Source organism: Somniosus microcephalus, chromosome 2 (assembly GCF_052327205.1).
Source record: "Somniosus microcephalus isolate GS21.2 chromosome 2, FLI_Smic_1.0, whole genome shotgun sequence".
Classification (NCBI taxonomy): Eukaryota; Metazoa; Chordata; class Chondrichthyes; order Squaliformes; family Somniosidae; genus Somniosus; species Somniosus microcephalus.
The window spans coordinates 184,449,815-184,465,003 of record NC_140988.1 but is presented as its reverse complement, the minus strand read 5'-3'; the positions used below and the strand labels follow the sequence as shown (position 1 = coordinate 184,465,003).

The 15,189-nt window shown below is 44.8% G+C and overlaps 1 protein-coding gene across 1 annotated transcript in view; it reads left to right on the top strand.

The window, feature by feature from the left end:
• Positions 1–14,369, top strand: part of lgi2a (leucine-rich repeat LGI family, member 2a) — a 90,997-nt gene extending 76,628 nt beyond the window's left edge. The window contains exon 8 of the mRNA XM_085967878.1: positions 12,881–14,369. Within this exon, the coding sequence (XP_085824004.1) occupies positions 12,881–13,698 (818 nt within the window). The 3' untranslated portion in view covers positions 13,699–14,369. The remainder of the gene's footprint in view (positions 1–12,880) is intronic.
• Positions 14,370–15,189: the final 820 nt, after the last annotated feature.

Here is a 15,189-nt window from a genome sequence, read left to right as displayed (position 1 = left end):
GAGACCCCAGGGGTTCAGATAGAGAGACCCCAGGGGTTGAGATAGAGAGACCCCAGGGGTTGAGATAGAGAGACCCCAGGCGTTCAGATAGAGAGACCCCAGGGGTTCAGATAGAGAGACCCCAAAGGCTCAGATAGAGAGTCCCAGGGGTTCAGATTGGGAGACCTGGGGGTTCAGATAGAAAGACCCCAGGGGTTCAGATAGAGAGACCCCAGGGGTTCAGATAGAGAGTCCCAGGGGTTCAGATAGAGAGACCCCAAAGGTTCAGATAGAGAGACCCGGGGATTCAGATAGAGAGACCCCAGGGGTTCAGATAGAGAGACCCCAAAGGTTCAGATAGAGAGACCCCAGGGGTTCAGATAGAGAGACCCCAGGGGTTCAGATAGAGAGACCCCAAAGGTTCAGATAGAGAGACCCCAGGGGTTCAGATAGAGAGACCCAGGGGTTCAGATAGAGAGACCCCAGGGGTTGAGTTAGAGAGACCACAGGGGTTCAGACAGAGAGACCCGGGGGTTCAGATAGAGAGACCCGGGGGTTCAGATAGAGAGACCCCAGGGGTTCAGATAGAGAGACCCCAGGGGTTGAGATAGAGAGACCCCAGGGGTTCAGATAGAGAGACCCCAGGCGTTCAGATAGAGAGACCCCAGGGGTTCAGATAGAGAGACCCCAAAGGCTCAGATAGAGAGTCCCAGGGGTTCAGATTGGGAGACCTGGGGGTTCAGATAGAAAGACCCCAGGGGTTCAGATAGAGAGACCCCAGGGGTTCAGATAGAGAGTCCCAGGGGTTCAGATAGAGAGACCCCAAAGGTTCAGATAGAGAGACCCGGGGATTCAGATAGAGAGACCCCAGGGGTTCAGATAGAGAGACCACAAAGGTTCAGATAGAGAGACCCAGGGGTTCAGATAGAGAGACCCCAGGGGTTGAGATAGAGAGACCCCAAAGGTTCAGATAGAGAGTCCCAGGGGTTCAGTTTGGGAGACCCAGGGGTTCAGATAGAGAGACCCCAGGGGTTCAGATAGAGAGACCCCAGGGGTTCAGATAGAGAGTCCCAGGGGTTCAGATAGAGAGACCCCAAAGGTTCAGATAGAGAGACCCGGGGGTTCAGATAGAGAGACCCCGGGGGTTCAGATAGAGAGACCCCAGGGGTTCAGATAGAGAGACCCCAAAGGTTCAGATAGAGAGACCCAGGGGTTCAGATAGAGAGACCCCAGGGGTTGAGATAGAGAGACCCCAGGGGTTGAGATAGAGAGACCCCAAAGGTTCAGATAGAGAGACCCGGGGGTTCAAATCCATAATTCCTTGAGTACAGGTAAGTAAAGCCATAAAAAAATCCAACAGAATTTTCAGTTTCTTAATACAACACTAAAGTAAAGAAGTAAATATAAATTTGTACAAAACATTTTTTAGAATAATATAGCAAAATACTGCGGATGCTGGAAATCTGAAATAAGAATAGAAAACCCTGGAAATACTCAGCAGGCCAGGCAGCATCCATGGAGAGAGAAACAGAGTTAACGTTTCAGGTCTGGGACCCTTCATCAGAACTGGAAAAAGCTGGAGATGTAACAGATATTAAGCAGGTGCAGAGACAGTGGGGGTTGGGGTGAAGAGGGGAGGAAGGAATTGACGGAATATACTGTGCTTATGTAAGAGGCAGGAAAGATAAAATGTTGCAAATGGGAATGGCAAAATCATACAGCATGAAAAATGGGGGCTGGGGTTACAGTTTGAAATTGTTGAACTCAATGTTGAGTCCAGAAGGCTGTAAAGTGCCGAATCGAAAGATGACGTGCTGTTCCTCGAGCTTATGTTGAGCTTCATTGGAACAATGTAATAGGCCAAGGACAGAGAGATCAGAGTGGGAGTGAAGCGGTGAATTAAAGTGACAGGGTCACCCTTACGGACTGAACAAAGGTGTTCCGCAAAGTTAGAATAACGTGTGCAGTTTTGGGCACCTCGTTATAGAAAGGTCCTGAAAGTCACAGAGAGCGTTTGAACACCAACACTTAATAGTTTCTCACCATTTAAAAAATATTCTGTTTTTCTATTCTACCTACCAAAGTGAATAACTTCACATTTCCTCACATTATACTCCATCTGCCATCTTTTGCCTACCTACTAAATCTGTCTATATCCCTTTACAGGCTCATTGCGTCCTCCTCACAGCTTATTTTCCCACCTAGCTTTGTATCGTCAGCAAACTTGGATACATTGCACTCGGTCCCTTCATCTAAGTCATTAATATAGATTGTAAATAGCTGAGGCCCAAGTACTGATCCTTGTGGCACCTCACTAGTTACAGCCTGCCAACCGTAAAATGACCCATTTATCCCTACTCTCTGTTTTCTGTCCATTAACCAATCCTCTATCCTTGCTAATATATTACCCCCAACCCCATGAGCTCTTATCTTGCGTAGCAACCTTTTATGTGGCACCTTATCAATGCCTTTTAGAAATCCAAATATACATCCACTGGTTCCCATTTATCTACCCTGCTAGTTACATCCTTAAAAACAACTAATAAATTTGTTAAACATGATTTCCCTTTCATAAAACATGTTGACTCTGCCTAATCTTAATGGCCCAGAAATTCGGGTCCCCTACGCATGGGGTACTCACCCGTAAGCCCAATGGAAGTGCCAGTTTTGTGCATGCACTGTGCATGCGCGGGAAACCGGCACTTCCGTTCCCCTGAAAGAAGGGGTTAAGAGGTGGAACGCATGCGCAGGAGAGGCAGCGCGTGCGCATCGAACTTACGTTTTTTTCCCAGGTTTTTCTAGGAGGGTAAGTCTCCAGGAGTACACTTTTAAAAAGCAGGCACAAGGCCTGCTTTTTACATGGTAAGTGGTGAATTAATTAAAATTAAAACATTTTTTCCACAGGTTTATTATTTTTAAATACTTTAAAGAAAGGTGTTATAAATCTCATCATTCATCAAGAAACTACTCATGAAATAGCGCTGGACGGCCAGCTGGTGGTGCCGTCTAAGGAGTATAAATACTCGGGCGTGGGCCCAGCTTTCCAGGGACATTTTGTAAGACAAGGAACTAGTGAAGTACAACTAGACCTCCATGTTCTGAAACAAGCTGATTAAAGCCTTGCTTTATGCTCAAACCAAATGCGTAGTGAGTTTTATTACATCAATTTAATCAACTTGATATCGACTCTACGCTCTGAGTAATTTCGGGAACAGCCAACTACGACTTCAAGGGAACTCCGGAGTAGAAATCAATCCATTATGGACAAACTACTCGGTCCCGCCCGTCTTGACCTGGACCCAAATTCACCTACAACTGCTAAGGTATGGAAACACTGGTATCATACCTTCAGCAACTTCCTCAGGGTGTGTGGTGAGAATGTTCCTGATAAATTAGAGATACTTGCCAATTATGTATCTCCTCATATGTTTGACTATATCGAAGACTGTGTAGACTATGACTCCGCTATCCTAATATTACAGCGACTGTATGTTAAGGCCACAAATGAAATTTTTGCTCGGCATCTATTGGCCATAACTTGACAACAACCCAGGGAATCACTTGATGAATTCCTTCAAAAGCTTTGCAGGCTCAGCAAGGATGTAACCTTAAAGCTGTCACAGCTGAGCAGTACCAGAAGGAGCTAATTTGCGATTCCTTTATTAATGGAATTACATCTTCCTTCATACGTCAGTGTCTGTTGGAGAATAAAACCCTCGAGTTACAGGCTGCCTATGACCAGGCGTGTTCCCTGGACTTAGCAAAGAGGAATGCAGATACATATCTTTTACCTTGTGCACGGGCTGCTACTATCACTTTTAGCGACTCTTTTGATAGGCCTCGGGCGGAAGCCCTCATGGATGACGACTCCAACCCGGCTGATGACAACCCTACTCTAGAAACCTACTCTGATGACGACCCTACCTTGGCAATCTGGAAGGAAGTATTTCTTCTGTGGAGGTGCGTTCCATTTTAGGAAATTCTGTCCTGCTCGTAACGCAACCTGCAATCATTGCAGCAAGAAAGTCAAGAGCCGCTGTTAGTAAGAAAGGCCACTTTTCTAAGGTATACCGGTCGAGAGCTCCTGTTAGTTTTGCAGCTACTATCTATAAAACTGCTCCTCCCCCAAGAGCCACTACTAAGGTTACATCTGCAATCTATAAAACTGCTCCTCCCTCAAGAACCTCTACTAAGGTTACAGCTGTCAAGGGTAAAATTGCCCCTCCTCCCATCACAGCTGTTTTTCCCCAAAGTCTGTCCCATGCAGCCACGAAGGTTTCGGTAAATGGACACATTTTGAGTGCACTAATTGACTCATGCAGCTTTGACAGCTTCATTAGTGAGCAGGCTGTCAGTAAGTTAAAACTGCGTATTTACCCCTCGGACAGGGAAATTGCAATGGCTCTGACGACACTGACCACCAATTCTTCCGGCTTTTGTCTTGTCGACCTTATTCTCAATGGCCGCACTTATTTCTCCACCCAGCTCGGGTTGCTCAAGAACCTATGCAGTGATGTGCTCCTGGGACAGGATTTCCAGAAACAACACAAAAGACTCACTTTCGAGTTTGGAGGGTCAAAGTCGGAGCTTACTATTTCCAAAGTACCGTTTTGTGCACTTTCGGCGGCTTTGCTCGACGAGCCCTCCTTGTTTGCCAATCTTTCCCCCCAATGTAAGCCCATAGTCAGTAAATCACGATGTTTCAGCCAAGATGATTGATCCTTTATCGAGGCAGAGATCTCTCGCCTTCTAGCTGATGGTATCATTGAGTCATGTTCATCTTCCTGGCGGGCTCAAGTCATCGTTGTTAAAAATCCTCTGAAGCAACACAAGAAACATCTTTGCATCGATTATTCGCAAACTATTAACCAGTATACGGACCTGGATGCCTACCCACTACCACGCATCGATGACATGGTCAATAACCTTGCCAACTACACGGTATTTTCAACTTTTGATTTAAAGAGCGCATATCATCAAGTACCATTAAAGGTCTCTGACAAAAAGTATACGGCCTTTGAGGCCAATGGTCGGCTTTACCATAGCAAAATACTGCAGATGCTGGAAATCCGAAATAACAACAGAAAATGCTGGAAAAACTCAGCAGGCCAGGCAACATCTGTGGAGAGAAATTAGAGTCAACGTTTCGGGTCAAAACCCTTTATCAAGACTAAAGAGGCACAGGGAATGAAATAGATTAATAGGCCGGGCTGGGAGAGAACAAAAGCAAAGAAGAGACATTAAGAGGTATTCAAAACGAGACGAGATGGTGATAGGACTAGTGGAGACAAAAGACAGCTCTAGATTAGGTGTGAAATGCGCTGGCAGAATGGGAGACAGCTGCCATGTGGGAGAGAGAAAAAAAAGGAGGGAAGGGGGTGGGGGGGGGGGGGAAACCAAAGCAAAGGTGTGGATAAAATATAAGTAAAAATGTAATCGGGTTCGAGGTTATGATCTGAAATTATTGAACTCGATATTGAGTCCGGAAGGCTGTAACGTGCCTAATCAGAAGATGAGGTGCTGTTCCTTGAGTTTACGTTGAGCTTCCGTGGAACAATGCAAGAGACCAAGGACGGTGAGGTCCGAGTGGGAATGGGGCGGTGAATTAAAATGACAGGCGACCGGAAGCTCGGGTCACCTTACGGACTGAACGGAGGTGTTCCGCAAAGCGGTCACCCAATCAGCGTTTGGTCGCCCCAATGTAGAGACCGCATCGTGAGCAGCGAATACAGTATACTAGATTGCAAGAAGTACAAGTAAATCGCTGTTTCACCTGGAAGGGGTGTTTGGGGCCCTGGACAGTGGGAAGGGGGGAGGTATAAGGGCAGGTGTTACATCTCCTGCGCTTGCACGGGAAGGTGCCAGGTGAAGGGGTGCTGGGGGTGATAGAGGAGTGGACTAGGGTGTCTCGGAGGGAGTGGTCCCTACGGAATGCTGAAAGGGGAGGGGAGGGGAAGATGCATTTGGTGGTGGGATCACTTTGGAGGTGGCGGAAATGGCGGAGGATGATCCGTTGAATGTGGAGGCTGGTGGGGTGAAAGGTGAGGACAAGGGGAACCCTATCGTGGTTCCGGGAGGGAGGGGCAGGGGTGAGTGCAGAAGTGCGGGAGATAGAACGGACACAGTCGAGGGCCATATCAACCACGGTAGAGGGGAATCCTCGGTTGAGGAAAAAGGAAGACATGTCGGAAGCACTGGTGTGGAAGGTGGCATCATCGGAGCAGATGCGGCGGAGCCAGAGAAACTGGGAGAATGGAATAGAGTCCTTACAGGGGGCGGGGTGGGAGTCAGTGGGCTTGTAGTGAATATTGGTCAATAACCTATCCCCAGAGATGGAGACGGAGAGGTCGAGGAAGGAAAGGGAAGAGTCAGAGATGGACCGTGTGAAGGTGAGGGAAGGGTGGAAATTGGAGGCAAAGTGAATGAAATTGTCTAGTTCAGGGCGAGAGCAGGAAACGGCACCGATACAGTCATCAATGTATCGGAAAAAGAGGTGAGGGAGGGGACCCGAGTAGGACTGGAACAAAGAGTGTTCCACATATCCCACGAAAAGGCAGGCGTAGCTAGGACCCGTGCGGGTACCCATAGCAACACCTTTGATTTGGAGGAAATGAGTGGAGTTAAAGGAGAAGTTGTTCAATGTGAGAACAAGTTCAGCCAGGCGGAGGAGGGTAGTGGTGGATGGGGACTGGTCGGGCCTCTGTTCAAGGAAGAAGTGGAGCGCCCTCAGGCCATCCTGGTGGGGGATGGACGTGTAGAGGGATTGTACATCCATGGTGAAAAGGAAGCGGTTGGGGCCAGGAAACTGGAAACTGTTAAAGTGGTGGAGAGCGTCCGAAGAGTCGCGGATGTAGGTGGGAAGAGACTGGACAAGGGGAGAAAAGATAGAGTCGAGATAGGAAGAGATAAGTTCCGTGGGGCAAGAACAGGCTGAAACAATGGGTCTACCAGGGCAGTCCTGTTTGTGGATCTTGGGAAGGAGGTAGAAGCGTGCTGTGCGAGGTTGGGGAACTATGAGGTTGGTGGCCGCGGGGGGAAGATCTCCAGAGGAGATGAGGTCGGTAACATTCTTAGAAACGGTGGTTTGATGTTCGGTAGTGGGGTCATGGTCCAGGTGGAGGTAGGAGGAGGTGTCGGAGAGTTGGCGTTCAGCTTCCGCTAGGTAGAGGTCAGTTCGCCAAACAACAACACCACCCTTGTCAGCAGGTTTAATGACAATGTCAGGGTTGGATCTAAGAGAATGGAGTGCTGCAAGTTCAGAGGGAGGTAGGTTGGAGTGAGTGAGGGGAGCAGAGAAATGGAGACAGCCGATATCACGGCGGCAGTTAGCGATGAAAAGATTTAGAGAGGGTAAGAGGCCAGGGAGAGTGGTCCAGGTAGAACGGGAATTCTGAAAGTGGGAGAAAGGGTCAGTCGTGTGGGGGGAAGACTCCTGGCCAGAGAAGTGGGTCGGCTTTACCAGTTTTGTCGCCTTCCATTTGGGGTCACCAATGGGGTGGCCATCTTTCAACGGGCAATGGATAGCCTAGTCAAACAGAACTTAACGGACACTTTTCCATATCTGGATAATATCACCATTGCTGGTCATGACCAGAAGAAGCATGATGCCAACCTCCAGAAATTTTTTGACATTCTCCGTCGTCGCAACTTAACCTTAAACGAGTCCAAATCTGTGAAATTAGTACCATCAGTCAACATCCTTGGCTACTGGGTGGGCAACGGTGTCATCAAACCAGATCCGGAGCGACTTCGTCCGCTTCAGGAGCTCCCTCCCCCTACGAATCTCGGCTCTCTTCGTCAGGCACTCGGCATGTTCGCCTATTATGTGAAATGGATACCCCACTTCTCCGACAAGATCCAGCCCCTGCTTCACGCAAAGTCATTTCCATTGCAGGCAACGGCTATTTCAGCTTTCAACCTCCTCAAGCGACAACTGGAAAAAGCCACGCTTCATTCCATTGATGAAAATCTTCCTTTCGTGGTCGAGTGCAATGCATTGGATGTGGTGATCTCTGCTACTTTGAATCAAGGTGATCGACCCGTTGCATTTCTGTCCAGAACTTTGCAGGGTAGTGAGCTCCATTATCCTCCTGTCGAGAAGGAGGCTACGGCCATCATCGAAGCGTTACGTAAATGGAATCATTTTCTCACTCGTCGCCATTTCACACTTATAACCGATCAGCGCTCCGTGGCCTTTATGCTGGATAACCGGAAACGCATTAAGATCAAGAATAACAAAATACAACTCTGGAGGATGGAATTGGCCGCCTTTGGATACACCATACATTATCAACCCAGCAAAGAGAATGTGGCCCCGGATACCCTCACGCAGACCTGGCTCCCTGTCCGGCCGGTTCCACGGACCCAACCGATAGAGGGACCCACAGGGATGATGCCGACACTCTGCGCTCCCCGAAGATGATGCCCTACCTGGGACATCAAGAGATCTGCCAGCTGCCTCACCGGATCCACTCGGTGAGCCGAGCGCTCCCCGTGGGATGGGTACCCGAGGCCAGGACGCCAGTCAATCCCTGGCTATCCAACAGGATGAAGCCAGTTCTGCGCCTGTGGGGACCCACACCCGGAGTCACGATCTCCCCAGCCTCCCTCAGGTCGATCAGAGCAACACGGGCCCTGTCGATCCACTGGTATGGATCAAGCGGCCCGGGGACCAAGACACTGTCTGGGGAGACGTGCCTTCTAGCCATAAACAAAAATCTAAAAGACTGCGGCTATTCGTGGTCCGCCTAATCCGTTAAGAGGAAGTCGTCGGACTTCCAAATCTTTTAGGCAGGAAGAATGTTATAAATCTCATCATTCATCAAGAAACTACTCATGAAATAGCACTGGACGGCCAGCTGGTGGCGCCGTCCAAGGAGTATAAATACTCGGGCGTGGGCCCAGCTTCCAGGGAAATTTTGTAAGACAAGGAACTAGTGAAGTACAACTAGACCTCCATGTTCTGAAACAAGTTGATTAAAGCCTTGCTTTATGCTCAAACCAAGTGCGTAGTGAGTTTTATTGCATCAAAAGGTAAGTTTATTTTTAGCCCCGTTAGAAAATGTAATTAACTTTTTTAAAAATTTAAATTATTGTTTAAAATAGTTATTTCATGTAATTTATAGTTATTTAAAAATGTGATTTAAAAAAAAAATTATTTGAAGATTTAGTGATGTTTTGGGGCTTATAGTATTTATAGGTTTGACAGCTCTTCCTGTCAAACTTATGAATGAAGCATTCCCTGCTACCATTGGCTCTCCATGGCCCACGTGATCCCAGGGGACGCATCGAACTAACTGCGCCCCTGGGATACGCAAGCACTGCGCACCGGCAGTTGGAAGAGGCCCAGGATCGGAATCCCACGTGGACCCACAGCTCAACGGCCGGCGCGGTAGGTAAGCGCAGGTCAGGGGCTTGCACCCGCGGGAAGCCCCCGACCCAAATTTCTGGGCCATTATCATTTTCTAAGAGCCCTGTTAGCACTTCCTTAATAATGAATTCCAGCATTATCCCGATGACTGATGTCAGGCTAACTGGCCTATAGTTCTGTGCTTTCTCTCTCCCTCCTTTCTTGAATAGCGGGGTTACATTTTCTACCTTCCAATCTGCTGGGACCATTCCAGAATCTAGGGAATTTTGGAAGATTACAACCAATGCACCACTATCTCTGCAGCCACCACTTTTAGAACCCTAGGATGTAGGCCATCAGGTCCAGGGAATTTGTTGGCTTTTAGTCTTTCTTTTAGTCCCATTAGTTTCTCAAGTACTTTTTCTCTACTGACATTAATTACTTCCAGCTCACCACTCTCATTAGCTCTTTGGTTCCCCACTATCTTTGGTATGCTATTTGTCTTCTACTGTGAAGGCAGATACAAAATATTTGTTTAAAGTCTCTGCCATTTCCTTATTCCCCATTATAATTTCTCCAGTCTCAGCCTCTAAGGGACCAATGCTTACTTTTGCTACTCTCTTCCTTTTTACATATTTGTTGAAGCTCTTGCAATCTTTTTATGTATCTTGCTAATTTACTCTCATTCTATTTTCTCCCTTTTTATCAATTTTTTGGTCATCCTTTGCTGGTTTCTAAAGCTCTCCCAATTCTCAGGCTTACTACTATTCTTCGCAACATTATAAGCGACCTATTTGTATCTAATACTATCCTTAACTTCTTTAGTTAGCCATGGATGGATCACTTTTTCCATGGAGTTTTTATTTCTCAATGGAATGTATATTCGTTGAGAATTTTAGAATATTTCTTTAAATGTTTGTCACTGCTTTCTACCGTCATACCTTTTGATCTAATTTTCCAATCTACCATAGCCAACTCACCCCTCATATCTATGTAATTGGCTTTATTTATGTTTTAAGACTCTAGTTTTGGACTTAAGTATTTCACTCTCAAAGACTCTAGTTTTGGACTCAAGTATTTCACTCTCAATGACATCTAACCAGGGAAATGGGTTGGGGTTGGGACAGCTTTGGAGAGGAAGGGGAAAGTCTCACCCTGCCAGAACTTCTCCTGAGAGGAGAGAAACCCGGCCTGTGTGTGTGTGTGTTTTTTTTTCTGTATGAGTCTCACTATATCTGTTAGTAATTAGAATATCAATACAACAGCTGATAATCAGGTAAGATAATTAGAGGCTGTTTGCTTCAAACTTCATCTAACTTTTTTGTAAAATGAACTAAATTACGATGAGTAAAACATTGTTTTTCTTTCTCTCTGAGCTATAACCATGTTCTCGCCTCTCGCCTCCTCCAGCCCTATAACCCTCTGAGATCTCCGTGTTCCTCCAATTCTGGCCTTTTGCGCTTTCTCGATTTTCATCGCTCCACCATGCATGGCCATGCCTTCAGCTGCCTAGGTCCTAACTCTGGAATTCCCTCCCTAAACTTCTCCATATCTCTAACCTCTCCCTCCTCCTTTAAATTGCTCCTTGAAACCTATGTCTTTGACTAAGCTTTTGGTTATCTGTCCTAATATCTCTTTAAATGACTCTGCCAAATTTTGTCTGATAGCGCTCCTGTGAAGCACCTTGGGACATTTTTACTACATTATGGGGGAAAAATTTGGTCGCTTTGCGTCGCCCGTTAACGCCCTAAGAGGGCGCTAATGGGGTGCAAAGCAACTAGCACCCGGGCATAGCGATGTTTGTGCCGCTCGCGAAATTGACCAGACATTTTCTGGCGGCAGCGCTAAACACTACCGCCACGATCTCCTGCACCCATAGATCGTGACGTCAGTCGAACGTGCAACACCCCGGTAGCGACCCGGACCGGATATTGAGTGGTGCCCCCTGCCTTTCCGCCTGCCGCTAGCAGCGACAGGTAGAGGGGAACGTTTTGCAGCCGGGAAGGGACTGGGGGAGCGCTATTTAAAGGCGACCGCTTCCTGCCTTTTTTTTGTCAGTGACATTTTTGTACCACGCATTCTGAGAGAGAGAGAGACTGACTTCTGGAGAGATTCAACGCTGTGTGAAGGAGTTTTGGGTACTGAGCAGCACTTTGCAGGTTCATTTTGATTTGACCTTCCTTGCATCGATTTAGAAGAGACTATGGGGGCTGCACTCTGAGCTCTTTCCCTGGGCCTCTCCATTGTTCTTTCCAGCAGATTTGATGTACAGGTCTCTCCAGGCCGAGATTCAAGGCTGCAATGTGCAGGGTGTGGATGGAGAGCAAGATCGACCCTCCCCTTTAAGAACTGGACGGTGCCAGTGTTCAGTGTCTGTGTTCCATTGCTAACTGACATCACATGAGCTTTGCCAGCGCTCTGAGGTAGTGCCTCGCTCCTCAGCCTTAGCGCCTTAAGAGAGGTGTGTAGCGCCTGATTGAGCACTCCAATCACCTCCAGGGGCGATAGAAGCCAAGTTTGCACTCGGGGCGATAATTAGCGCCAGGCGCTAAACTTTGCACCCAGCCGATAATTGCGCCTCAAATGGGGCGATACCGAATTTCTCCCCCTAAAGGCATTATATAAATGCAAATTCTTGTTGTACTGAGTAGTCTCTTCTATGTCTTTCTCTCTCTCTTTCATAAACACACACGACCTCACAGCCTCTATTTAAAAATCATTCAGTATAAACTTTAGCTGAATGAAGATTTTGAAATTTGTTCTCTAGCTTTTCTTCAAATAATTTTGAAAAGCGTTTGAGCAGAAACTGCTAACATATCCAATCAGTACAGCTGATTGAACAGTACTAATGTGACATTAGGTACACTGCAGATGCACAGACTGCACAATCCAAATTCAGCGCAAAGTCACAGCTTTTGGCAAAAATATCAAGTCCAAGCCCAAGCTTTTGGGAAAGGCATTAAAGGACACAAAAACAAATCAATTGATAAATGTAATCATGTTATTGTGAAATATGTACTAATTTTTGATTTTTAAAATGTGTTTAAATCTTTATTTTGGATATTAGAAATTTCAGATTCCAAAAGAAATCTCAGTTACAGATGAAAAAGAAATTCAGACAATATTGTGAGTGATTTGAGATTGCACAAGCACAGAGTGATATACACTCACTATAAAATAGCCACTATTGTGTTTCACGGGTTGTGACATAGAAGTGTGACGTCTTTCAGTTTGAAAATACCTATCACAGCACCCCCTACAGGAGTAACAAGTACTGCTGGTGCTTATAATGAATCTTCAATGAAATAAAGCCCATGTACCGAATTTAATATATTAGAGTTATAAATCTAAATATTTTCACATTTGTGATGTTGGCATCTGACAAGACTCTTGAAGCTTGCTTGAGTCTTTCTGATTCCCAAAATGCCTTCTTCATTAGGAGGGTTCATCTATAAGTGACTTTCACAGTTATTGAGGTGTTTAGATTTGTGAGTGTGCTGCTTTTCCAAATGCATGTAATGTGGAAATAACAACATTGTGCTATTTTTACAGGTCAGTCAATAATTGCATGTAAAGCAATAACAATCGAAGAACAAGTCTTTGTTGTAGTTGCACAACTCTTTGGTGATTCTGCCATTTACAAATATGATGAAAGCTGGACCAAATTTGTGAAATTTCAAGAGATCAAAGTTTCTAAAATTTCAAAGCCAAATGACATTGAGGCATTCCAGATTGATAACGAGTGGTTCTTTATTATAGTAGACAGTTCAAAAGCTGGGTTATCAACAATATATAAATGGAGTGGCAAAGGATTCTATTCCTATCAGACTCTGCACAAATGGTTCAGAGACACAGACTCAGAGTATGTCAATATTGATGGGAAATCATGTTTAATATTAATAAGTCGGTCACAAGATCCAGTAATCTTTGAATGGAACCAAAATACAAAGCTGTTTGTCCAGCAAAGTGTAATGCAACATATGGAGGATGTTATAGCTGTGGAAAGTTTTAGAATTAAAAATGACCTATTCATCTGCCTGACCAGGTTTATTGGCGATTCTAAAATAATGAAATGGAATACAACGCAGTTTGTTGAAGTGCAAGATCTTCCTTCTCGAGGATCAATGATACTGCAGCCATTTTCATTCAAGGACCGACACTATTTGGTTGTAGGAAGTGACTACACTTTCTCTCAGATTTATGTTTGGGATAGTCAAAAGAAAGCCTTTACAAAATTTGAAGAAATCTATGTGCAGGCCCCTCGGTCTTTTACTGCTGTATCTACAGATCGAATGGATTTTTTATTTGTTGCAAGTTTTAAAGGTAGTACTCAAATTTTTGAGCATGCAATTGTTGATTTGAGTCTGTAACTTGATGAAAAGGTACTGAATCAAAATAGAGGGTCAATTAGATTGCTAATGGATCTTTGGTACTGAAAGCAGAGGAGGCTGGAGCAAATATAAAATATTAAATTACAGATGTACAATTAGAAGAAAACAGGGCCACAAAAAGTTAGCAATCAGGTAGTCTTTTTCTGTGTTTGATGGCTTTCTCTCTAGGAGAAGCTGAAGCACTAGATAGATCATTACTTTACCTGATATTTGGCAAGGATGCAGTTGCATTGACTGTCTTCCTGTAAATTGCCAAACTCAGAACCAAGAAGACATTTATTGATTATAACAAAGTAATTTTAAAAATGTGCGATTCTTTTACTGTTAGTACACTACTAGCAGGAGTAAAACTATTTACGAAATGAGCTCTTGTTCATTATTAACATATATTTTATGTTTAGGATATGCATATTTCAATTCTAACATCTAATGTTAGTTAAGCAATAAATACATATGTCCATGTTTTATGTAACCTTATAATGTACGGCAGAATAAAATACTGTTCCTGAATTAACACTGTGCTATACTGTGCTTACAAAATGGTAGCACGATCATGGCACTATTCACTCACCTCATCTAGATAGTCATTTTTTTGCTGGTTTAATTTGAATATTTTTCACTGCCCAAATATGTTCATCATAACATATGTGTGATACATTTTACTTTCTAATTTAGTTTGGCAGAAGGAACTGGACAATTAAGGGGGAAATCTACTGAGCAGTAGAATGGCAGTGGTGAGGATTCTACAGGAGAGTCCACCTGCTGGCTTCCATTGTCAGAATTGTTAGCTTGAGATGGATCTCACTCACCCAGATACCGTTTTAGAAATAATACAGCTAGTAGCAACAGTCCATCTGTTGCTACTGTGAGGGCGTGAAAAAGGAGCTTGGTATTTTTTGTCAAACAGTTTCAATGTTTCTATAAATGAAAGATATGAAACCATGGCCACAGCAAATGCTGCATCAAATTCAGCAAACTAAAGAAATATTTAGAAATACTCAGAGTGTTTTAGTTGGCTTGTGACTGAAGCAGGCAATTTCACCAACTGTTGAATTAGTATGTGTGATTATCAAATCACTTCAGCAGCCTTTTATATATAATTAAGATATTGTATTCTGCAAAATAACTACCATGTTAAAAATGATTATATTTAATAACCATTAATTCAAACCACATCAAACCTATTGGATACCTATCTCCACAATATTCTGCATTCTTTTGACCCATTGTTTTAATTTTAAAAATGGATCCATCTATGTATATAAATAAATGATGTGCTACTGAGCCATGGGGGAATTTTAACAGTAAAGAGCGTGTGGGTTTGGGTTTGGGATGGTCGTTAAAATCAGTAGAAATGCGAGTGCATCCGGAAACTACGCCAATGCGCTGACTTCCAACTTTAACTCCAGCACGGTTCGATGCATGTGCGTAACCCCCTCCAGAGAGGCGGGTTACTGTTTATAATATTTA